The sequence below is a fragment of the Miscanthus floridulus genome, chromosome 11, assembly GCF_019320115.1.
Source record: "Miscanthus floridulus cultivar M001 chromosome 11, ASM1932011v1, whole genome shotgun sequence".
Taxonomy (NCBI): domain Eukaryota; kingdom Viridiplantae; phylum Streptophyta; class Magnoliopsida; order Poales; family Poaceae; genus Miscanthus; species Miscanthus floridulus.
This window is the reverse complement of record NC_089590.1, coordinates 99,014,645-99,040,966: the sequence shown is the minus strand read 5'-3', so window position 1 is coordinate 99,040,966 and position 26,322 is coordinate 99,014,645. Positions and strand designations below refer to the sequence as shown.

The 26,322-nt window shown below is 41.1% G+C and overlaps 1 protein-coding gene across 1 annotated transcript; it reads right to left on the bottom strand.

Moving 5' to 3' along the window:
- Nucleotides 1-17,088: 17,088 nt before the first annotated feature.
- LOC136492797 (PH, RCC1 and FYVE domains-containing protein 1-like) lies at nt 17,089-23,761 on the bottom strand. The gene is made up of 9 exons (XM_066488815.1): nt 23,419-23,761; nt 22,351-22,437; nt 21,995-22,084; nt 21,810-21,896; nt 21,597-21,722; nt 19,002-21,008; nt 18,775-18,921; nt 17,681-18,183; nt 17,089-17,524 (listed from the first exon to the last, which is right to left on the bottom strand). The coding sequence occupies exons 1-9, from the start codon at nt 23,443-23,445 to the stop codon at nt 17,407-17,409; spliced, it is 3,192 nt and encodes a 1,063-aa protein (XP_066344912.1). The 5' UTR covers nt 23,446-23,761; the 3' UTR covers nt 17,089-17,406.
- Between the last annotated feature and the right edge of the window lie 2,561 nt (nt 23,762-26,322).

The following is a 26,322-nucleotide window of genomic DNA, read 5'->3' as shown; positions in this document are numbered from 1 at the left end:
CACAAACAGATCGAAATTACACGGCGATGGGAAACGGCCTTGTTTAAATCCAGGATGTAAAGTTTTGGGGTGTCACATGGGGGTGTCGCATTGAATGTTCGGATACAAATAAAAAAAATAAATTACAGAATCCGCGAGATGAATTTATTAAGCCTAACTAATCCGTCATTAGCATATGTGTTACTGTAGCACCACTTTATCGAATCATGGACTAATTAGGCTTAAAAGATTCGTCTTGCAAATTAGTCATAAACTTTGCTAATTAGTTATTTTTTAAGCTATATTTAATACTCTATATATAAGTCAAACATTCGACCGGCTAGCTAGCTTCGGCATGCAGTAGCTTAGCTAGCACCTACAGTACTGTATGTACGTAAAGTGTGGAACGGAAACATGCATGATGAAACGTACTCCTACAAGAGCTAGCTAGCGCTCACTGCAATGTCCTTGACGTATGTATGGTACGGTGTGCTCCGTGCATGCATATTTCCGTGCAGACGAGATGGCAGGCCGGGTGCATCCTACGGCTGGACTTGTTCAGTACTACGTCCTGATCATGTGCTGTGATGCATGATGCATGATGCATGCATGTGAGCGTTCGAATTGGGACCGGCCTGTTTCGGTTGGCTGGTTCATATCGTTGTTGGTTCATGAAAAAAGTACTACTAGCTAATTTGTGTGAAGAAAAATACTGTTTCAGCTTGAAAATTTACGATTATTTACGACCAGCCACAGCCAAACGAACAAGCTTGTAGGCCGGCCAATGCAGAGATCAGTGTGCAGGAATGAAATTAAAGCCGGCCGGCCGTTCCCACTCCGGCACCGGAATACTAGATAGAAGTCATAGAACGATGAACTAGCCCCTGCATCTCCATCCATCTCATTCTCGTGTATGGTGTAGATCGAGAGAAAAAAAAGGATTTGCATGTGGGAGATGGAGTACGTGCGTGGTCATCTCGATCATCAGGATGATGGTGATACCAACCAAGTTAAACAAACAAACTTGAGCATACATGAGCATCGTCCCAGCCACAAGGAAAAGTTAGCTCAGGTGCTCATTCACCGCTATAGAATGGACTTATTGTCCCAGGCGGTAACGGCCTTTAATCTCGGTTACCGCGCCGGGACAACGATCCCGGGACTAAAGATGGAACCTTCAGTCCTGAGTCATCGAGCCGAGACTAAAGAGGAACCTTTAGTCCCGGTTGGTGTTACCAACCGGGACTAAAGGCCCTCTAGCTGAGCAAACCTGGCCGCACCCTTTAGTCCCGGTTGGTAACCCCAACCGAGACTAAAGGTTCCTTTTCTTTTTCTTTTTTTTTGTTTAATTTGTTTTCAGTTCAGTTACACATATTTGTTTAATATATAATATATTTTTATGTACATATTCTACGCTGCTAATATAAATACACGCACGCATATAATTACATCTAATTCTCATCTCGAGCATTATTATATTCGAATAAAGTATGAAACTATATATATTATAGATATATATGTATATATACAACACTTTCATAATCTTGTTCTCGAAAATAACGATATCAATAAATATTTAATTTACATCATTAGTTCCTTAGGATCAAAGTAGAACTCGCCGTTGGGATTTAGCACTTTTTTTATAAGATGTCCTGCTATTGACTCTTGAACTGCTTTCAGATGGTCTTTTTGCATGACCCTTCATTTCAACCATTCAGTCTTGCATTTGAAATAAAATAAAAAGTATTAATACATATATATATATATATATATATTCATTTAAAAATAAATAAAAATTTGATATATACGTACTCTGAGGATATCTTCAGGAGTTCTTCTTATGTATGTAGTGATAAATTCATAAACGTAGTATCCACACAAGTTATTACCTGGTTCCTGCCGCAAACACCACTGTACGAGAAGAAGATTTTTCTCATCATCTCACACGTAAATTGAAGTACGATATAGTAATTAAACACGTGGAGAAGTATATATAGTACAACTTACTGGTATTTCAACTACATTAAGTGGTGTCTTACAATCCTTGCGGTGTTGTCGAATAAACTCTTTTCAAACCCTGTGCGACCAATAATGTACGATCGTTAATAAATTATAGCAAAATCTATTCAATAATAGTTGTGCGCGAGAGATCGAAATTATCCCTGGATAATGTCTATCATATCTTGGTATAGTGCTCGCTCTTTTCTCAATGAGTCTAAGATTACTAACTGACTTGAGTTGAACTCAATGACAATGAGTATCTAGTGAAATCTGCATTGGTTTATACACACACGTACATGCATATAAGTTGTATTGATATTACATAAAATGTGTAGACTACATTATTATTAACACTTACTCAAAGTTGTACGGGAAAAGTATTGTTGTCTTGTCGTGCTGCTTCACGAAGAACTTCATGATATTCGTGTGTGCTTCAGATACCCAGTGCTCCTTGACAATAATATCGGTTTTGAATACGATATAAGGATCAATGAAGCCAACACTGGTGTCTTGTATTCTTTGGAGCTCTGACATCTGGAATCTGTATATAAATATAAGTTACATGTGAGGATAATTATATACACGTACGCATGGAAGCGAGTTTATTAAATAAAAGTAAGAATCACTTACAAACAAAAGGAGCTAATGATTGATTTGTCCAGAGCGTCCAAGTGGTATAGTTGATGTAATTCTTCGAAACTAATATGTAAGATGTCATCGCCACGGAAGTAATGATGGTCTCTAAATCTGACAAAGATCCACTGCTCACCTCTGCCACACGCTTGTATGTACCACTTGTTGAGCAAGTACATTTGCGTACCCAATTTATTTAGAGCCGCAGGGTTGTACAGACTTTTGCCAAATTTATAAGTCTTCCAGGTATCAACTTCCAAGTTCTGGATTGGAGCTTTGCCCGTCACTTGATCCAAGGTTAAACCAGTTTGTTCAAAAAAAGCATTAAGGTCTTGAACCAACACTTCTCCAGAGTTGTCTGGTCGATAGACTTCTATGTTGGAACCATATTCATTAGCAACAACAAGATTTTGTATTGGTTGCTTCTGTTGTCCGAGCTGTGGGACATCCTTCCCTAATGCTCTTTTCCTTTTCTTATGTGCATCATGTGACTTCACGAGGGAGCGATCATAGTCTGATAGTGGCAGAGGCTTACGGACTTCAAGCATCTTTTTCTTGTGAGCTTCGACCTTCTGCCTTAGCTGATCTTGTGGTATGTAAAAATACGACTTCTCCTTAAGCTTTGCTTGTCTCTGCTTTTGGATATCTGTAAAAAAATCTTTCACTTTTTTGTCTTCTTTAGCTGCTATTTGCTCATCGATCTTTTTAGAAAGTATTTCTTGAGAAATAACTCTTTTTTTTGGGGTCTTCTTTACCGCCGGGACCTTAGACGTCTTTGTAGTGCGTCGCTGTGGAGGGGGTTGGGGCAGTGTTGGAGATCGGCGTGGAGGCGATAAGGCCGGTGTTGGAGTCCGGCGTGGAGGCGTTGGAGATCGTTGTGGAGGCGGTGGGGCCGGTATAGAAGTTGGAGATCGTTGTGGAGACTCTGGGGCCGGTGTAGGAGTTGGAGATCGCCGTGGGGATGAAGTCGTCTCGCCCCCCATGATGCTGTGATGAGATGGGGAATGAATGATTGGGCTAGGCTGGGGGAGACCCTGCTACAAAAACAAGTTGTGGGTCAATTATTTTTGAAGCCAATATAAAATTAATGGAAAAATAATATTTCATTCACTTTCATTCGTACCTAGGGTGAGGTAGGGGAAACGGTGGTGCCCCAGGAATGATGATGAAGTGTTTGCGCCATTGAATAAATGTCTTCTCTACTTCTCCTAGTGTCTTCTCCCCATCACCGCCTTCAATGTCAAGAGGAATATTGTTGTAACCTTTGAGCACTCTATCGACCGAGATGCTAGCATATTCAGGTTGAATAACTGACCCATGGATTCTTGGTGTCTTCGTTCGGTCTATTGGAGATACAACCCCGACAGCCACCATGATTGATGCATTATTACCATCTGTAATGTGCAGCTCACATGTTGTTAGAGGCTCGGTAATGTCATCAATAGGGAAGCGCAACCCAGCGTCACCTTGAATAACTGGTAGCTCCGTGGAAGCACAACTGCTTTTCATCTGATCAATGGGGCTAATGGTGACTCTCGACATTGATTGCGATTGCGTTTGACTCATTGCTAGCTGCACTTGCCTCTTGATCTCCTCCTACATTCTTGCCTCAAGAGATTTTTCTCGTTCACGTGATTCAAGCAATGCTTGTCGTGACTCATTAACAAATTGCTCCAATACACGGATTCGGTCTACCTCCTCATCCTTCTTTCTCTAACGGCTTCCGTAGGTATCCCTGTCTGCTGGGAATGCTTGTAGCCACGAAACCGCCCCATAGCCTCTTGTTCGACCACCGTATTCGAGATTCTCTAGGGCATATGTCAATTCATCCTTTTCTCTGTTGAGCTTGAAAACACCACTATCAGCTTCTTCCCTAGCATGAGCTAGTCCCTGTGTTGCTCTCTCAATTTTTTGGCCAAAAATTAGCTTGCTAGTGTCTGGGTCTAGGCTTCCCCCATGAGCGTAGAACCAATTTTTCACGCGTTGAGGCCAGTTCTTCTCTATTATTTCAGGTATGATTCCCTTGGCAGTAATATCTGCTTCTAGGTTCTGCCACTTGGGAATAGCACTCCTATAACCACCTGATCCCATGCGATGATGGTATTGCTTCTATCAGGCATTCTGTTGATTCCTCATCACATGTTCCTCACTCTCTTGAGATCTCTTGTATTGTACGAAGTCATCCTAATGGGACTCCAACTTGACAAACGCCTTAGCATTGAAATTTGGTATTTCATTCTTCAAGATAAACTTTTTATACAATGTCTTCTTCCAACTCTAGAACAATGTTGCCATCTTCTTCATTGTCCAATCCCTCACTAGCTCCTTCAAAGCATCATCTACTTGTAATGTGAAATGCTGAGTGATATCTCTCCAAGCTAGGTTCTTGTCACGATCAGATACAAAACTAACATTAGGAGCGGATATCTTCTACTTCCATTCACGAGCACTAACTGGGATCCTATCCCTTACAATGAACCCACATTGATTGACATATGTCTGAGCCTGTGGTCCCAATGATTTGCCGGTGTCGGTGTCGAATTCTGATATTATGAAACAACCCTCTAATGGCTTTTTTTGGCCCTCGGACTTTCCTACTCTTGCCAGTGGTTGATATAGATCCAGAGACCGACTACATGAGTAGAAACATAACGATTAACAACAAATATACGTACGCATGCATCTATAAGAGATGATAGATAATCGAATATACCTCGCCAGTATTTTCTTACGCGACAATTTGTTGATCTTCAACCACCGGCATATTTAGGATATCCTCATAATCAGCAAAGTACTGACTCGTGTCATCTACATCCACATTGGTGCCGGCGTTGATAATATTCGTCATTATGTCATCATTCAAGTTATCATCCAGAGCAGCCATTTGTATCTTCAAGATAACACATAGATAGAATTACTATGACACATAACATAAGTACATGTGATAACACATATAGAATTACTAAATCCAATTAAATATAATAACACATAATATTTCATAAGGATAAACAATAATAAGGTATAGGCTTTGGAATAGAATAAAAAACACTTCCGATCCAAAAACATGGAAATAAGTACATGTATATATACACATAGAATGATACAATTTTCTCTCTCTCTCTCTCAACACATAGAATAAGTGCATATGTATATATCTCTAGATATGCATGTGATAACACATAGAATGTCTCTCTAGATATAATTTTCTCTCTCTCAACACATGGAAATAATTAAGTATATGTATATACACATAGAAATAATTAAGTACATATATATGTATACATATAGAATCTCTAGATAGAATTAATTACTAAATCTAATTAAACCTAACATATATACATAGATAGAATTACTAAATAAAAATTAAATCTAACATATATAGAGAGAGATAGAATAATAATTACTAAATATATCAAAAACTTTAATAAAAAACTATCTAAAAAACTATCTAAATAAAGTACTAATTAAATTTTAATACATTTAAATCTAATTAACATATATAAAAAACTAAGAATAAACTACTAATTAAATTTTAATACATTTTAATCTAACATATATATCAAACACTACCTAAAAACAATCTAAAAAAACTATCTAAAAAAGTATCTAAAAAAATATGGCCGAGCGCTATATAGCTAGCAACAGGCTATGGATGGCCATGGCGGCTGGGCGTGCTGGCCGGCCACAGGGCTGAATAGAGCCGCGCGAGGACGACGTACGGCAGAGACTCGATGGCCGCTGGGCGTGGGGTAGATGACCACGAGGCCGGGCGGGGGTAGATCACGACGACCGCGGCGCGGGCGCGGCAGAGACAACGAGATCGACATTGTAGATCGAAAAGTAGAAGATGAACAGAGGAACCGTTTGATATATATAGGCCGGGACCCTTTAGTCCCGGCTTGTAACACCAACCGGGACTAAAGATCCTTTAGTCCCGACTGGTAAGCCGAACCGAGACTAAAGGTCCAACCCTTTAGTCCCGGCTCGGCTTATCAGTCGGGACTAAAGGATCTTTAGTCCCGGTTGGTGTTATCAACCGGGACTAAATGTATTTTTGGGCGGGCAATTCCGCCCACCCTTTAGTCCCGGTTCCTAACCTGGGCCGGGACTGAAGGCCTGAAATTTTTGCAGCCCGCCAAAGTGTTGTTTTTTTATTAAGGATCGTAGATCTTGATGAGCTGCTCAAATGAGACACTAAATGACCTCAAATGAAAAATCTCTAAATACCAAGTTTGATCATCTCAGCAAGATCTACAATTGTTACATAGCTCATTTTCCCATTTGAGAAAGTTTTATCAAACACTAGTCATAAATTCTTGAATCTCATATAGACTTTCTAAAACTATATCACACACTTGTGAAATTTAAACTACATTTTATTCAAACTTTCTCAAATGAAAAATGGTCTATATAAGGATTGTAGATCTTGATGAGCTGAACAAACTTGGTATTCAAAACTTTTCAATTTGAGACAATCTAGGGTTTCGAAAACTAGTTTGTAGGCGTTAAAATTTAAAAATCACAAATTTGAACCATCCAAACTATCTCAAATGGAAAGTTGACCAAAACAACAATTGTATATCTTGATGATTTTAACAAACTTGGTATTCAAAACTTTTCAATTTGAAGTCATTTAGAGTTCATAATACTAGAGCCAAAGTGTTGTTTTTTCATTTGACCAAATTTGACTTGGTCAAACTTGCTCAAATGAGACACTAAATGACCTCAGATGAAAAATCTCTGAATATAAAGTTTGATCATCTCAGCAAGATCTACAATTGTTACATAGCTTATTTTCCCATTTGAGAAAGTTTTATCAAACACTAGTCACAAATTCTTGAATCTTTCTAAAACTATGTCACACACTTGTGAAATTTAAACTACATTTTGTTCAAACTTTCTCAAATGAAAAATGGTCTATATAAGGATTGTAGATCTTGATGAGCTGAACAAACTTGGTATTCAAAACTTTTCAATTTGAGACAATCTAGGGTTCCGAAAACTAGTTTGTAGGCGTCAAAATTTAAAAATCACAAATTTGAACCATCCAAACTATCTCAAATGGAAAGTTGACCAAAACAACAATTGTAGATCTTGATGATTTTAACAAACTTGGTATTCAAAACTTTTCAATTTGAAGTCATTTAGAGTTCATAATACTAGAGCCAAAGTGTTGTTTTTTCATTTGACCAAATTTGACTTGGTCAAACTTGCTCAAATGAGACACTAAATGACCTCAGATGAAAAATCTCTGAATATAAAGTTTGATCATCTCAGCAAGATCTACAATTGTTACATAGCTCATTTTCCCATTTGAGAAAGTTTTATCAAACACTAGTCACAAATTCTTGAATCTTTCTAAAACTATGTCACACACTTGTGAAATTTAAACTACATTTTGTTCAAACTTTCTCAAATGAAAAATGGTCTATATAAGGATTGTAGATCTTGATGAGCTGAACAAACTTGGTATTCAAAACTTTTCAATTTGAGACAATCTAGGGTTCCGAAAACTAGTTTGTAGGCGTCAAAATTTAAAAATCACAAATTTGAACCATCCAAACTATCTCAAATGGAAAGTTGACCAAAACAACAATTGTAGATCTTGATGATTTTAACAAACTTGGTATTCAAAACTTTTCAATTTGAAGTCATTTAGAGTTCATAATACTAGAGCCAAAGTGTTGTTTTTTCATTTGACCAAATTTGACTTGGTCAAACTTGCTCAAATGAGACACTAAATGACCTTAGATGAAAAATCTCTGAATATAAAGTTTGATAATCTCAGCAAGATCTATAATTGTTACATAGCTCATTTTTCCATTTGAGAAAGTTTTATTAAACACTAGTCACAAATTCTTGAATCTCATATAGACTTTCTAAAACTATGTCACACACTTGTGAAATTTAAACTATATTTTATTTAAACTTTCTCAAATGAAAAATGGTCTATATAAGGATTGTAGATCTTGATGAGCTGAACAAACTTGGTATTCAAAACTTTTCAATTTGAGACAATCTAGGGTTCCAAAAACTAGTTTGTAGGCGTCAAAATTTAAAAATCACAAATTTGAACTGTCCAAACTATCTCAAATGGAAAGTTGACCAAAACAACAATTGTAGATCTTGATGATTTTAACAAACTTGGTATTCAAAACTTTTCAATTTGAAGTAATTTAGAGTTCATAATACTAGAGCCAAAGTGTTGTTTTTTTATTTGACCAAATTTGACTTGGTCAAACTTGCTCAAATGAGACACTAAATGACCTCAGATGAAAAATCTCTGAATACCAAGTTTGATCATATTAGCAAGATCTACAATTGTTACATAGCTTATTTTCCCATTTAAGAAAGTTTTATCAAACACTAGTCATAAATTCTTGAATCTCATATAGACTTTCTAAAACTATGTCGCAATAGTGCATCGTTGTATCATGCGGGCACAACAGTGAATTTTTTCTTGACGTATGACCTTTGGTTATGATCTTGTCGTAACCATGGAGTGTCTTCATCATTTAACATGATGCTTGAATCTTTCTTCACTATGAAGGGTGGAATTCGGACATTTCTTTCATAATCTTCTGACATGTCTGACTTGTCTTCAATTCCCACTATATTTATTTTCCCATAAAAAACTATGTGGCGCTTTGGCTCATTGATCATTGAGTTGATGTCTTTGTTTTTTTCCTCTCTTTGATTTTGTAGATATGTCTTTCACATAGAACATCTGACTCACATCGGCAGCAAGGACGAATGGTTCGTCTTTGTACCCAATATTGTTGAGGTCCACTGTTGTCATTCCATACTCTTTGTCGACTGTTACCCCTCCTCCGATCAGCTTCACCCATTGGCATCGGAACAAAGGAACTTTAAAATTAGGTGCATAGTCTAGTTCCCATATATCTTCTATGCGGCCATAATATGTTTGTATATTTCTATTTGGATCTGTGCCATCTATGCGAACACCACTATTTTGATTGGTGCTCCTTTTATCTTGGGCAACTGTGTAAAATGTATTCCCATTTATCTCGTACCCTTGGTACGTGAGGATATGCCATGATGGTTGCCTAGCCAACAAATACAGTTGCTCATCAATATTGTCATCGCCTTGACATTCTTTTCACAACCAACCACTGAAACTTTCCATGTGCTGACGCCTAATCCAAGCTTCAGTCTTTCCTGGAAACTTGGATCGTAAGAACTCCTTATATATCTCGATGTACGGATGCACCAATGACGAGTTCTAAAGAACTGTGTAGTGTGCTTTATTGAAATAATCGTCTTCCATGCTAATATATGTTTTCTTCCCTAAAGTTCCTTTACCACTGAGTCTTCTCTCGTGTCGCGATTCGGGAACGCCAATCGGGGCAAGGTCAGGAATAAAGTCAACATAAAACTCAATGACCTCCTCTATTCCATAGCCCTGGGTGATGCTTCCTTTAGGCTTAGAACGGACTTTCACATATTTCTTCAAGACTCCCATAAACCTCTCGAAGGAAAACATGTTATGTAAGGACACAGGTCCAAGAATACTAATCTCCTTCACCAAATGAACTAGGAGGTGTGTCATAATATTAAAGAAGGATAGAGGGAACACCAACTCAAAGCTGACAAGATATTGAACCACATCATTTTGTAGAGTAGCTAGTTCCACTGGATTGATTGCCTTCTGAGAAATTGCATTGAGGAATGCACATAGCTTCACGGTGGCTAGACGTACATGTGGAGATAGAATTCCTCTTAAAGCAACTAGAAGCAATTGCGTCATAAGCACGTGGTAGTCGTGGGACTTTAAGTTTAGGAATTTCTTCTCTGACACATTTATTATACCCTTTATATTGGAGGAGAATTCTGATGGGACCTTGATGTTGCTTAGACATTTAAACATGATGTCCCTCTCTTCTTTGCTAAGCGTGTAGCTAGCAGGACTTAAGTAATGATGTCCATCATCTGTCTTCTCTAGATGAAGGTTGTCTCGTTCTTTCATGCCCTGCAAGTCCTGGCGTGCTTCAAGTGAATCCTTTGGCTTCCCGTACACACCCATAAATCCTAACAGATTCACACAAAGATTCTTTGTCAGGTGCATCATGTCGATTGCGTTGCGGATCTCTAGGACTTGCTAATAGGGTAGCTCCCAAAAGATGGACTTCTTCCACATGGGTGTGTGTCCCTTAGCATCTTTGGGAACAGATTCGCTGCCTTATCCCTTTCCAAATACTACTTTCACATCCTTGACCATTGCGAGTACATCTTCCCCGGTTCAGTTATGAGGCTTCTTCCGGTGGTCTGGCTTACCTTTAAAATGCTTACCTTTCTTTCTTACTTGGTGATTCAAAGGAAGGAATCAACGATGGCCAAGGTACATGATCTTTCGATATCTTTTCAAATATATATTGTCAAGGTCATCAAAACAATGTGTGCATGCATTATATCCTTTGTTTGTCTGACCTGAAAGATTACTTAAAGCAGGCCAATCATTGATTGTTATGAACAACATTGCTCGTAGATCAAAGTATTCTTGTTTGTACTCATCCTAGACACATACACCTGGTTTATTCCATAAAACTAGAAGTTCTTCAACTAATGACTTCAGATAGACATTAATGTCGTTGCTAGGTTGCCTCGGACCTTGGATGAGGATCGGCATCATAATGAACTTCCGTTTCATATATAACCATGGAGAAAGGTTGTAGATATATAGAGTAACTGGCCAAGTGCTATGACTAGTGCTCTGCTCTCCAAAAGGATTCATACCATCTGTACTTAAGGCAAACCTTAAGTTTCTAGCCTCATTTGTAAACTCTAGAAATTTCTTGTCTATCGCTCTCCACTGGGACCCATCAGCTAGGTGTCTCAGCATATTATCTACCTTACGGTCTTCTTTATGCCACCGCAACAACTTTGCATGGTCTTTATTTTTGAACAAACGTTTTAAGCGTGGTATTATATGAGCATACCACATAACCTTGGCAGAGATTTTCTTTCTAGGACGTTGTTCACCCTCAACGTCATCAGGATCATCGCGCCTGATCTTATACCGCGCTGCTTTACATACCGGACATTCATCCAAATTCTCGTATTTATTGCCATGGTAGAGGATGCAGTCATTAGAACATGCATGTATCTTCTGGATTTTTAATCTCAAAGGGCAGACAACCTTTTTTGCTTCGTACGTAGTGGTGGGTAATTCATTTGGCTTTAGAAGCATCTTCTTTATGAGGTTCAATAAATTCCTAAATGTCTTGTTGGATACACCATTCTTTGCATTCCACTGTAGCAATTCCAGTGTTGTACCCAGCTTTTTTTGTCCCTCTTCAGCCGTTGGGTATAGCAACTTCCTATGATCCTCAAGCATGCGCTCGAACTTAACTTTCTCCTTTTCACTTTCACATTCTTGTTGTGCATCACGAATGGCATCGCCAAGAGCATCACCGAGATCATCTTCTGCCGCTACCTCTTCTTTATCTCTTCCCATTGTAGTATCATCAAAGGCACCATACTGAGCAATAATGTCATCAATGTCTAAATCTTCTCCTTCACCTTCTTCCATCATGATCCCGCTTTCTCTATGCTTAATCTAACATATATAGTTTGACATGAAACCTGACTTAAGCAAATGTGAATGAAGACTCATTGAGCTTGAATATTCCTTTAAATTCTTACATATGGCACATGGACAGCACATGAAACCATCCCGCTTATTTGCCTCGGCCACACCTAAGAAATAGTACATACCCTCAATAAAGTCTTAGGAACGGCGATCGGCATTGTACATCCAATGGCGTGACATAATCTGCATTACACGACAAATTATAAAAACCTTGAACATAATTAAGTATTTTATTACACACTATAGATGACACACACACTGTTGATTAATTAACTAAGCCTAGCTACAACGTAAGCAATCCCAACTATCACTAAACAAACTAAAATTATAATGCACTTTAGTAACATAATTATTTTGTGATCGTACGCAACTAAAACAGATAAATCATTCTTATGTTGAATATCAATAAGCTTCTCCTGCTGGCTCACTACCTCATCAGCAGCAGCCGCTATCTCAAGCGCACCCGAATTCTGCACGTATGTAGCATAATCTTCCTCCCAGTACCAAGTACCAACCATCGCATCCATTGCCCTCTCACTGAAATTAAAGCCAAAAATATTTAGTCAAAAATATTCAAGAAAAGCAGGTCAATTAGCCATAATAATCAAATGCGTAAGAAACTCACATCGCGATCTGAGCACTTGTAGAAAACACGACCCTTGTTGGGTCCCTGTCTCTTGACTCGGTACTCCATCATAATCTTCTGCTTACACTTGCCGCAGATAATGAGTGGGAGTTCTGGCCTCAGTCGTTTCGCAACCGAACGAGAGGCCGAGGATCCGGTACCAGTTGTCATCTACTTTCTATACTTATTTTTGCAAACCAGTGTAAATTTCACATTTTCTAAAATAATATATTTAAACAAAACTAAAATTATTTATTTATCTAACTAAACCATAAAATATGTACTATGTATAATAGTAAAATACCAAACTATCAAGTGATTTTACTATTGTAAATCATCATGTGATTTTGAGCTAAAAATGACATAGAAATCACATAGCTCAAAAACATGTTTCAATAAATAACCATCCGTACTAGTTAACCTTGCTTACGTGATTATTTCGGCGAGCATTTCTCCACCGGACGACACCATACTTGGCCAAGGAAGAGCTCCGATTCTACGAGGAAGGGAACACGGTCTTCTACGACCGTTGTCGCTCTCCCTCGTAGAATCAAAGCTCCTACTTGACGTCCGTTACCGCTCGGCAGAGAACATGCTCGCTGAAATGAACACGGTCCGCAAGTTCAACTAGTACGGATTTTCTATAATTTTCTAACAATTTTCTAAGTTTTTCATTTTATGAAAAATTTAATTCTAAAAAATAAAAGGCATGATTTCTAAGTATTTTATTTCATGAAAAAAATAATTCTAAGTGACCTGCTCGATATCGGCGAGCTCGCGGATGTTTAGGTTGCCGAGGATAGTAACATTCGTAGATGACATTTGTAGGTCTGAAGTTATCAAATATCCATCAAATTATAGCCCAAAAACATGTTTCAATAAATAACCATCCGTACTAGTTGACCTTGCTTACGTGATCATCTCGGCGAGCATTTCTCCACCGGACGACACCGTACTTGGCCAAGGAAGAGCTCCGATTCTACGAGGAAGGGAACACGGTCTTCCACGACCGTTGCCGCTCTCCCTCGTAGAATCAAAGCTCCTCCTTGATATCCGTTACCGCTCGGCAGAGAACATGCTCGCCGAGCTAAACATGGTCCGCAAGTTTAACTAGTACGGATTTTTTATAATTTTCTAACTATTTTCTAAGTTTTTCATTTCATGGAAAAATTAATTCTAAGATCACGTAAGCCGTCGGGGACGAGGATGGCGCGTGCTCCAGCGAGGACGAGCGAGGCGTGATTTTGATAAACTAATTTAACTTTTGTTTATCCAAACATATATGCAAATTATCATGTGATTTTGAGCTAAAAATGACATATAAAATCATAATAAAGTCCAACATATAAAGTTACACATGCATCTACATCGTAAAATGAGATAAACTACTGATAAAACATAAGAGGATTAAGTTTGTTACCTCCAAAATTAAAGAGCAACACCAATGAAGGGGGAGAGAGCAAGAACAACAGCAAGCTGAAGAACAGAGACAGTGAGTTTGAATGGAATGGCTCGGGCTCGGGGAGGAAGAAATGAGCCGGTGTATAGGCCGGCATAATTAGTCCCGGTTAGGTGGCCAAACCGAGACTAAAAACTTTAGTCCCGGTTGGTATTACCAACCTTTAGTCCCGATTGATAATATCAGCCGGGACTAAAGATCTCTGCCCCGCGGACGACCATTGGATAGGGACATTTAGTTCCGGTTGGTATTACAAACCGGGACTACACTTTAGTCCCAGGAGCCAAAAAAAAAAATGCCAAGGCTAATACTAAATTTATACATCGTTCTAAAGTCTGTTCTCTAGTAGTAATTATATGCTTTGCTTGGGCGATTCCTTTAATTTCCTTGAGCAAGTTACTACTAAAACCACGCATTTGCTAGCTTATATAGCAAGCAACTAACGCTGATTTGGAGCATGCATGCAGCAGCTCCTGAGACTGACTTCTGACACAACACAAAAGGATCATCCATGATATATTCCCATCAAGCAGTGAAGCAGACGAACGCTTGCTTGCTTGCCCAATCCTCCTCCGATGATATTATAATATAATATACTATATCCCTATATATTATTATATACTAACACGTTCTACTAAGACTGAGCCTGTGCATAATGGCAGCTGGAGCATCTGTCTGTTTTGCCCAGTATTCCCATCCATTTCCGGAAACACTACATTCTGACGACGTACGTGTTGGGAGCCAAAACATGACCGTAAAAAACATAATAAAGATGGATCTAGGAAATCAAATGCGTCAAAATGACCAATTAAATCTGGTTTGAATTGGACAAAAGTGCAAAAGTTAGTAAAGACCGGCCTAGAGCCCTGGCCGAACAAGCAGTTTAACACAAGCCCAAAACTTTCTGTGGAAGGAACCTGGATGAATGGAAGAAAATAAGTGTACATACAGTAGGAATTATACTCCAGTCCAGACCGACCACCGAGTCCGAGCAGTACAACTAACATATGTCTTGGCTGATAAACCATGACTGAAAGTACTGTTAGTTGATTTATTATGAGAGAAAAATAATGTCCATTGACTATAAAAATACGAATTATAAGCCAAACGAACGTGGCGATAACATTCGGACGGATTAATTGGGATTAATGCATGCTGACCGGCCCAACAACTAATACACTACTACTTTCATTCTCTACAAGTCTACTACTACATACTGTTGGAGTTTTATCCGAATCGGACCGACCAGCACCATCAGACGATGGATTGGAATTGGAAATGCAGAATTATATTGCAGATAATTAAGAGAGAAGGAATCTGATCGTCATCGCCACCAGATAAGCTTATCAGATCACACTTTGCAATGCATGGATAGATCATTTTCTCGATCTTCTTATTCATCCCGTTATTTAGCAGAGTCGTGGCGTGCGTGTGTGTCATCACGTTACACAACCACTTTAACTGAGTATCATTGTCTCCTTTCTACAGTATCTATCTATCCTAGCTGGTGTGAGAGTGATCACTTTAATTTAATTTATTTAATTTGTCAAAGCTAGCCACACCGGCCGGCGGCAACAAGCTTTAATTTCCCGGCGATAAGGCTCCGGAGCATCCAGCTGACGCAGGTTATTATTCCCCACGTTCGGCTACTAACATTCTGTTCAGACTAGAACGAGTTCAGACTACCACTTAACGGCGGATTCTGAAAGCAGCGTCGTTCAAAGCCTCAAACAAACCACTTGTCAGCGGTTTCATCTGGACCTCTCGATAGATCGTCTGGACCACTAGTTGGGCCAGCCCAATAAAACTTTATAGGACAAGAAGTCGGCCCACCCTTAGCAGGCCCATTAGGTTTTACATCTCAAATTGTGTTTGCCTGCTTGCTTTCATTACCTCTTCTATTTGTCAATCTATGACCATGTTTACTTATATTTACACTATATACAAGTATATGTAAATGGCTGATCGGCCATGTAGGTACATGGATGACTGTATACTCCTTCCGTCTTGGAAAAAAAATGCAATTCTAGCAATATATATATATATATATATATATATATATATATATATATATATATATATATATATATATATATATATATATATATATATATATATATATATATATATTATGCTATATATGTAATAAATTAAAGTTTACAGATGCAATCATTTGTTTTTCGCCCTATTCGCTTTGCTGAAAAGCCATGACTGAAAGTACTGTTTGCTGATTTATTGTGAGACAAAAACACTGTTTGTTCCCTGAAACAGTACAGCTCATAAGACAAGCGAACATGGCCTTTGTCTATATAATCAACACGTGTGGAGAATAAAAAGAGTAGGGGTATGTGAGTTTTTTTTTGTTGTCTCCTAATTTCTTCTCGATATGTGAGAATTGTATTTTTTTCAAGAACAGAGGGAGTAAATACTAGAAATCGACTAATCCCCCTATCGACGACTAATCATGATTAGTCGTCTAATCAGTGGTCTTACAACTAATCTTGAATATACCATATGGTAACATTGTTCCTTCAATCGAATCTCCAAATGTTAGTTTCAATGGTCTTACAACAAGCATCGCTGAAATAGACGCTTCTTCTCAGTATGAGACCTGAAGCTAGCTGAGAAGCTCACTATGCTCTCTAAGACCTTGCTTGATCCATTTCAAAGAGGAATAAATCTGACAAAGCATGCATGGTGACCGACAGAAGAAATCTCAAGGCCGCGATGGAGCTTCCTCCCATCCATTATGCCCAAAATGGCCCGTTCGGCTCGCTGAAACTTAACTGAAAAACTGAATTGTTGTGAGAGAAAAACATTGTTCCGGCTGAAAAAACAAGTCGAACAAGCCGATTTCTGGGTAAGCCGAACGGGGCCAAGATGTTACACATTATCTCCTCTATACAACGACAGTGACGAGAGTGGGGAAGTAGGCGACACAAAAAATAACACAAGATAAACAAGTCGATTAAGCACATTCCAAAAACAAGCTGGATATCTCCGCTTTTCAATGATGGAGATATGCATGCTACAGGCACTTGCAGGCATTGCCCTAGGGTATATGCTCCAGTTTGGATATCTTGCTTCATGCAGGCTTACTTAGGCTGACGTTACTGAAGAGAGACGATCTGTTCCGCAGACATTGTACTTCTCGTACACTTTTTCACGGTTGTCATTCCACCATGATTCTGCTTGGTGTTCACCAAATCTCCTTCGGCTGCAAACAACACTTCATTATCAGAACACAATGTTGTTCATTCAAGGATGCAACGCTTTTCAGTAGATACTGCTACCAAAGAATGCATACCAAGATATATGGCTATTCAAAGGGGAAAGGGGGGAAAACACGTGTTCTGAATAAGTAGTTTGATACCTGAACCGTACTCGTTTCAGTTCTTTGGTTCCATCACGGAGAGAAACTAGAGTTAGGTATACTCCTGGCTCATACTGTTCTATCCATTCTGCATCGACTTGGTTATTGGGGGAACTAGAACTTCTCATGTTCAAGTTCTGCAGATTTATCTGGAACCTGTCTGTTTCCCTTCGGTCATGATCGTCTGGTCTATGATGATACCCAATAGTCCCTCCATTGGTCCTCTGCTGCACAGGGGAGAACTCTCGGATACCATTGAGGTGCTCACCCCTGCCCTCTTGTGGAACCATCACTGTTTCATTGTAGTCGCTGGTTTGGTGAATTTGAGCTGATCCACCAAACCGAGCAGATGCAACAAAAGCATGAGTTTGGGGGTACTGAATGCTGTTTTGATCATATCTCATCTGGTTCTCTCTCCCCATTTCAGGTGCTAAAGCACCCATATGGCGTCCATTCTTCAAATCACATGCTCCTGGAGGAAGCCTTTCAGACATTTCTTTTAGCTGCCAAAAAGAAGAAAGAGGAAAATGTGAAAAGTGGCTTATCTCAACATTATCCAGCACTATGCAAGGCATGAGAAAAATAAACATGACCAAACAATCCACATATGATATAACTGATAAACATTCAGTTGCCTCAATGCAGATTTGACTATCTCCAACAGCCGCGACCCAAAATACAAGACAAATTCGTCCTTTGGGTAGCACTACGGGCAAATGGTTCAATACCTATTTTTCGTCTTCTCCAACAACAAGACCCAAAAGATAACCCTTTCTGCAAATAGGTCTCCAGGAGAGAGGATACTCAGATTTTGGTTATGTCTCTTCTGGCACCTAAAATGGGTCTTCCATATAGGTACTCTGTTGGAGGCTATAGGTATTGTGTTGGAGACCCATTTTGGGTTTGGGTTCCGCAATGGGTCTCCTGTTGGAGACAGCCTGGTTTTCGGCAGTTGTGCCCCTTGCAGTCATATCGTGTGAGAGAACAAAACTGAAGATTTTTTTTTAACAAATAACAAAACTGAATAATTGGTGGTGCCAGCACCAGCTCTAGGATTGATACAACATTTCGGAAGATTCAACTATAAATATTACCTGAGCTGTTAGTGATTTTATGGCTTCTTTCGCGGTCTTCAATTTTGATGCTTCCTCAGTAGCAAGGTTAATTGCTTCATGGGCTTTAGCCTCTGATTTCTGCAGCTCAATATCTTTCTGATCACGTTCCTGTCTCAAACTATTAACCTGATCCAAGGACAGGACGACAGGTATAAGAATTCTCTTGGTGTATTTTCATCACTACAAGAAGTATAGAAAAACCATACCTCTGCTTGTAGTTTTTGAACCTCTTGCTTCAGAAGTTCATTTGCATCCCTAAGACTCTCTGAACTTTCCGATGACAGGGAGCTGGAATAGTTCAGATATGGCATTCTCAAAAATGGTAAACTAGATCTGGAGTCATAAGGGCATTGATTAGCCATTGTAGACGAGTTCTGCAGGTCAGGTGCACTGATGAAAGGGATGTCTTTCAGCTGCAACATTGCTGGAACTTGAGACAAGTAGTCAGACTTCTTCGTCTGCTTAGCTGCCTTCACATCTAAATTCTTAATCATATCTGAACTACTAGATGGTGCAACTTTGGTTGCCTTTGTGTCTATTCTCTCAGCCTTTATATCACCAGGTATGCGGGGAATAGTATTTCTGCTATAACTGACACCAGAGTCCAAAACTTTACTTAATTTCACATAACATGAATCACATACACGGTATGGCTTGCCCGGATTTGGAGACAATGCTGCTCTCAGAGCTTTTTTTGAACTGCACGAATGGCAGTGTACTAAGCCACAATTGTAACAGTTGTGCCTTTTTCGAGTGAAACCAAATGGCTGTCTACATGCCGAGCACTGAGACTGCTCCATCCCAGACACCCATTTATGCTGACAAATTGCAGCTGTAAAGCTTGATCCACAAGCAACACGTTTTACAGACCTATCCCTCAAAGCTTCAACAAGTGTAGGCACTTTACGATCTGCAATATCACCATGACCTAATCTTCCATTTGCACCCTTACCCCATGTGTAAACTTCACCAGTATTTGACAAAACTGCGACATGATAAGATCCGCAAGCAACCTCCACAACACCGCCACCCCCAAGCTGTTCTTCGACCAGGCGAGGATACCTTCCATCATTATTTGGATTACCAAGCTGTCCATACACAGAGCTTCCAACAGTAAAAATGTGCCCTGAAGTAGTCAACCCAATCGTAAGAGTATGACCACATGCAGCCTTATGAAAGTTGTAATCTATCAACGAAGGGACGCAGGTTGGTTTCAGTTTTGAAGACCTATCACCATACCCCAGGCGATATTTGTCTCCATCGCCCCAAGTGAACAACTTTCCAGATGAAGCATTTGACTGTGAAATGATAACCTCAACAACAGCAGCAGTATGCCACACACCACATGAAACAGAAATTGTCCTCAAACCCTTCAAAGATTCCACTTCCTTCGGATATGAGCATGATGCTCGATTTCCATGACCTAAGACTCCAAATGTGCCATCACCAAATGTGTATAACTGCCCAGAACTAGTTATCAAGGCTGTATGCCATGTGCCGCAAGATACAGTTGATACCGGAAGACCATCCAGTGGACCTGAGACTCTTTTCGGGATCCAGTGGCTCACATTACTACCATGACCAAGCAATCCTGCATTGTGTGTGCCATCTCCCCAAGTGTAGAGATCACCAGTTGCAGTGACAGCACAAGTATGGAATTCACCACAGGCAATTAGTTCAACATTGCAGATCGATAATGACTCAACAAGACGTGGCTGGAAAACATTTGTTCCAATGCCATGACCGAGACGCCCGCTGCATTCTTCTCCCCACGTAAATACCTCTGCCTGTCTTGTAACAAGGGCAGCATGTTTCACGCCACAAGCCACATAACTCACATCGAGCATTACATTTGACTCTAGGGGCTTGGGTACAAGAACATCTGTAGTTGTGCCAGGAGAGTAAGCACTTCTATCAGACCCTGATCTTGAGATGGTATCACAGATGACTTCCCCCCATACATAAATATCTCCAAACGATTCAGAATCTTCACCTCCAGAGCCATGGCTGGATGTGCTAAGGGCACTGGAAACACTGATTCGAATGTCTGAAGAAGAAACACTTTTCACTTGCATATCTGACACATTGGTCCTTTCTGAATATGTATATTCTCCCGAAGAACGATCCTTGGTAGAGTTTGCGGAGCTCAACTTATTCTCAAGGGAATCCGAAGTGAAAGTAGAGCTACTGCTTAGGCTACTTTCTCTTGCACTCTGCAACAAATTGATATGAAAATTATTAGAATTGCTGCATTCCAAGATGTAAGTGCTGTGATTTATCTATTGCATAGGATTATAACACAGGGGCCAAATGAAATTAGAAAAATAACATGATGAGATACAGCAATGTGCTAGAAGCTACAAGATTGCCTAAAACTGGAATTAACTTGCTGTTTCAAGTTGCCTGTTAAACTCTAGTAATAACAGATAAAGCCACCTCCAACAAATAAGATAGATGTAGGCAGTGGCTAATTACCAAGAACCACAACAGCAAAAGCTGTGATGACGTCAAAAGAACAAACAAAAGCTCCATTCGACAGTCACTGAAACCATGGCTCTGCTTTGGTTACTGATCAGACATTTGTCGAGATTATGCCGGTTCTAATTATTTAATACCGTATATAACTACGAGAATAGCTTGTGAGAAATTTGAGCAGCAAACAATCAACATCAAGATATTAGAACATAATGATAAGAAGCAACGAGTCAGGTAATGATATGAAATATAGACTACAAAAGTAACTAAATCTGAATCAGAAAAATGTGGATAACAGTGAACTTTGTTGAAGCATAAGAGCTTACATCAAAAGAAAGTCCAGCAATCCGGATTCCATCTATGTGTTGGGTCTGGGATCCGTGTTGTCCTGGACATATCAAGGCACTAAGACCAGTAAACCAAGCCTCCGCCTCGACTTTATCCTTGCAGATCTTTGAAATGGGATAGGACATGAGTACATATCATATAATCGGAAAGGAAAGAGAAGCAAGAAATCAAACTGATTCTCATTATAATACCAGATCAAGAGACCGCTTGCCATCATTATATATGAGGGAGAAGGATAAATGGTCCTTCTCGGGGAGCAGAAAACGTTGGAAAACCAGCTGAACAGAATACATGTTAACAGTTTAGTTTTTTTCTGGGAAAAAAAAGTTAAAATGAACCCAGAAAAGGTTTTTTTTTCTTTTCAAAATGCCCTTACCGTTCTTTGGCCTGAGAGAATCCTAGACACAGAAGCTAGTTTCAAACTTTTATCTTTGTTATTTGAAACCCAAATAAGAGTCGATTCATCCTGTGGAGAGAACAAAAGGAAATTATGTAAGTATGGACAGTAACTGAAGGAGCATATCTACCTCTGGTATTTCTCATTCATAAAATTCTTCCATTAGTGCCATTTCTGCTAACATGGACACATGGTTTGAGGCAAAATTATGCAGTGCCATGAACAACTAAAGACTAAGATTTACACATAAAAGTAACATAACAGATCCACATGGACCAGGAAAAGAAAAGCAAGTCAAAAACTATGATCAATCTAGAGTGCTGCAGAGAACTTACATTTGATAGTCTGAAGGGAGTAAACTTGGGCTTTCCTTTGCGACCATATTTAAGGAGTTGAGTGCCTTTCTTTAGAGCAATAAGTGCCTGCAGAATTCATGAGGAAGAAAGAACAGACAGTTGTGAAGAACAGTTATGGGCGTAGACTATGGATAGAACATTAACATAGTATTTCTTCATGTTGGAATCCGAGGACATCTCCGAGAAATGTGCTTCTTAATACAGAATTGGCTGATTGCACCAATGCTACTGGGAAGTTCCAGGAGGCTTCCTGGCCTCTTCCCTGAAAACAAGACTAATTAACGGAAATGTTTGTGCCATCGCATCGTTCTTTTCATTATATTCCGGTCTCCTGTCCTTTGTATACATGGAAAGCAATAGCTGCATTGTAATATGTTTGGCTATCCTCAAGAATTTGAGCATCCGAAAACATCCAAGATACCTAATATGGATCGGTTACAGCAAAAGGAGATATCATACGACAGAGGAAACAGGGGTATCTCGGCATATGCGGACAATGGAAGTTGTTGGACACAACAAGGTGACTAATCCTTACAAAGGGTTGCAATTAAAGTCTGCATTTTCCCCTAAATCTCGGGCCAAAACCTCAGGCACTCCCGCGCGCGGCGTCCTCTTCTCCGCCTGACGGCCACGAGGCGCGCCGCGCCGGGCGACGCCCATAGTGGCACGGCTGCCTCGGCTTCTTGAGTTGGATGGGGACCGCGGAACCAGACTGGACGGCAGAAGTTGTTGCTGCCGCTGCTCCCGAGGCTGTGCATCTCGGGCCTGGGCGCCTGCCATGGCTCGGCCGGGCGACTTGGCCGGGAAGCTGCACCCAGTGCGGCCTAGGAACTGTAGCTCTACAGTCTTCGCCCACATCCCCACAGCAAGGGCCTGGGTTTGATAACAACCAACCACGGGGCTCTCGCCTCCGGCATTGCCATTCGGCGCTTAAGCCAGAATACACAAGGGAGCACGAACACAATTTGGGGGAAACGAAAAAGAAAAAGGCAACAAAAGCGGAAGCGGCGGCGGCTGTAGAAACGAGGGGTGAGAAAAAAAAAAGACCTTGTCGATGTCAACGGGATCTGCCATTCCATCGGCGGCCTCTGGTCGTCATGGACCTCCTCGCTGGGCTTTCATGAACTCCTCCCCCTGAGCTCCGAAGGAGCTCCCCACGAGAAGGTTTGAGGAGTCGAATCGAGCGGGACGCGGCAGCGGCGACGGAGTGCTGGCTTGGGCTGGAATGGTGATGTCTGTGTCAGAGGTCGACCGGGCCGGCGGCGAGTCGAGGCGAGGGGAGGGCCCCACCCAGGCGAAGAGAGGAGAGGAGGTAGGGGAGGGTGGTGGTGGAGTGGTGCGGTCGTGCGGGGGTGGAAGGGAAGAAGAAGAATACGGAGCTCCCGAAACAGTTGAAAAAAAAACGAGTCTTGTTTGACGCCTCCCTGTGTCGCCAACGGCAGCGCAACAGGTCAGAGGAGCAGGGAAGCAGAGTGCTGTTCCGTTGCCGGAGTAGAAGGTGAAAATTTATTCTTCTCTACTGTAATAGAGCAGTGAAAGCTGCAAAGCAAATGCAGTAGAAAACCTCACTCGAGCGCGATAAGAATTGAGAAGATGGTGAATGACTGAATGATGATTGGGCAGCCATTATTTTCCTTCTTGTTAGGTTGTGTGTTGTGTTTTTTTCTATTTATTTTAGCACCATTTCTCTTCTTTCTTATAGCAGTAGTATACTTATTTGGTGTCATAAACATTAGTACTTTTACATTAATGTTTAGTTAAAAAAAATCTAGGTATTTTAATGTTTTTGTTTTCGGGAGGAGACAGTTTTTATAAAGCGCCACACCCTCCTCAACTTTGGTACGTGCCCATGGGCCATGGTAGCAAGAGCGTGTTGACGGGAGAGTGCGGCCGTGTGGAACGTTTTTTCCGTATGAAAAGCACAACAACTGGGTAGCTAAAGCTAGTTTGCTTCAGCTTATTTAGAACCACTTTTTAGTCATAAAATAATATTTTTTTTCGCAATATTTCAACATAAACATCAGTATAAGCTAAATTTCAGCATCAACAAGCAGGGTAACCACACCATATTCGCTTGATCGTATCAGCCATATTTATTAACCATAATACAATATTTTTATCTCACAACAAAATAACATCAGTCGATTTATGAGGCACACAAACAATCCAGTTAACAGGGTGCGGTACCAACCAAATTCCACGCCGGTGCTCGTTTTTGGGCGGCTGTGCATGCATGAGCGTCACCCTTTTTGTGTCATATACCAACGCAACGCAACGCGCGCACAAGCTACTGCTGCCGCCAAGAACGATCAACATCATCTGCATGCCTGACTGCCTCGGGATCTCCCAGAATAGAATATAATACTAGTATTTGCCTGCTGGGGCCTGTCCTTGAGCAATGCCAATGAGCAGGGGCAGCATTCTGACAAACAGCACGGGCCAAAAATCCAACACTCGGTTTCCCAAGGAGTCGGCCCGGGCCGAGCGTGCATTTCCCATCCATGCATGCATGTCCTGCATTTCTTTTGTGTGTGTGGATTGATATATTTTATTTTATTATCAGTCCACAAATAATATTAATATTTATATCTACGATCGTCCAGGACCAATACGAGAGTACCTAAAGAGGAGAAGATAATGACCATCAATATTAATTTATCCAAACAGTTAAGAACGCGACTACAGCTCCAACCGACCCCAGGTGCGAAGGCTCCAACTCGCCCGACCTCTGGGGGCGGGCTCCGTCTCGTCTGACCTTTGGATTTGTGCTCCGCCTCGCCCGACCCTAAGGCTGCGGCTCCGCCTCGCCCGACCCCAAGACCCATGCTCCGTCTCGCCCGACCCTTAGGTTCGTGCTCCGCCTCGTCCAACCTCTGGGGGCGGGTTCCGCCTCGCCCGACCCCGAGGCCTCGGACTCCGTCTCGCTCGACGGGGATCCATACCACCGTCAACCACTCCAGGTCCAAGCGTATGGGCTTGGGTCAAAACTCTGACACCAAGGAAGAGACCGGCACGTCCCGATATAACCTGTGGCCATGACGGACCATACATGAGGATTCATATCAAGAACAGCGTCGGGCGTACCGGTGTTGTTCTGTCTAACCCCCATACGAACGCTGACAAGCGTGTCAGCTCACCATGACGTCCGCTACGACGGAATGGAACGCCATGACCGGCAGACGACGCCTGTGCATGAATGCAGTAACGGATAGGGCCGCGACGTGGAGCTATCCATGTTGACATCTACAAGGTCGCCAGGGCCCGCATGAAGGATGAGAAGGACCCGACGATCCTGAAGGACTTCTTCTCTCTCGTTCTTCTCTTTTCCTCCGCTGTAATTAGTGCTTTCCTTTGGCATATAAAAGGGAAAGCATGGCGTTCCATGATGGGAGGCCGATCCGATACAGATCCGCACCAGAGCACGACACGAACGTAGAGCCGAGCAGCGATCGAGCTCACAACACCCACTTACTCCTTTCACCAAAGACTTGGTGTCGATGCAGAAAGTGACAAATACGTAAATATTTATAGTTTTGCTGTATGTTGTGATCGGAGGTGGCCTAGCACTCAATGACACAGGGTTTATACTGGTTCAGGCAACGTGCCCTATGTCCAATTTGAGTCAATCAGTGACTTTATTCCTGAGCCTAGCACTCAATGACACAGGGTTTATAATGGCGGCGGCTTCCACCAGCGTCCGGAGGTTCTGGTAGACCGCCCGCTCCTAGGGGTCGACGGGCTCGGGAACGCCGCGTAGAAGCATTGCCACAGCGGCAATGTTCTGACTAGCCCGAGCAAACTGTGGGGGGTCATTCCCCTCGTTCATGATATTACACTAGACCTGGCGGGCGCGACCCCAGGCGCCGCTCACGTCGGGTCACACGCATAGGGGCGCAACGTGCTGCACCGAGCGCGCCGGCGTAGCCAGTGGCTGGTTCTGTCGCCAGTTGT

Coding starts and splice junctions, on each gene's coding strand:
- LOC136492797 (XM_066488815.1), bottom strand. CDS start 23,445: ATGGCAGATCCCGTTGACATCGACAAG. Junction 22,438..23,418: donor ATCCCGTTGACATCGACAAG/GTCTTTTTTTTT, acceptor TGAATTCTGCAG/GCACTTATTGCTCTAAAGAA. Junction 22,085..22,350: donor CTCCCTTCAGACTATCAAAT/GTAAGTTCTCTG, acceptor TTCTCTCCACAG/GATGAATCGACTCTTATTTG.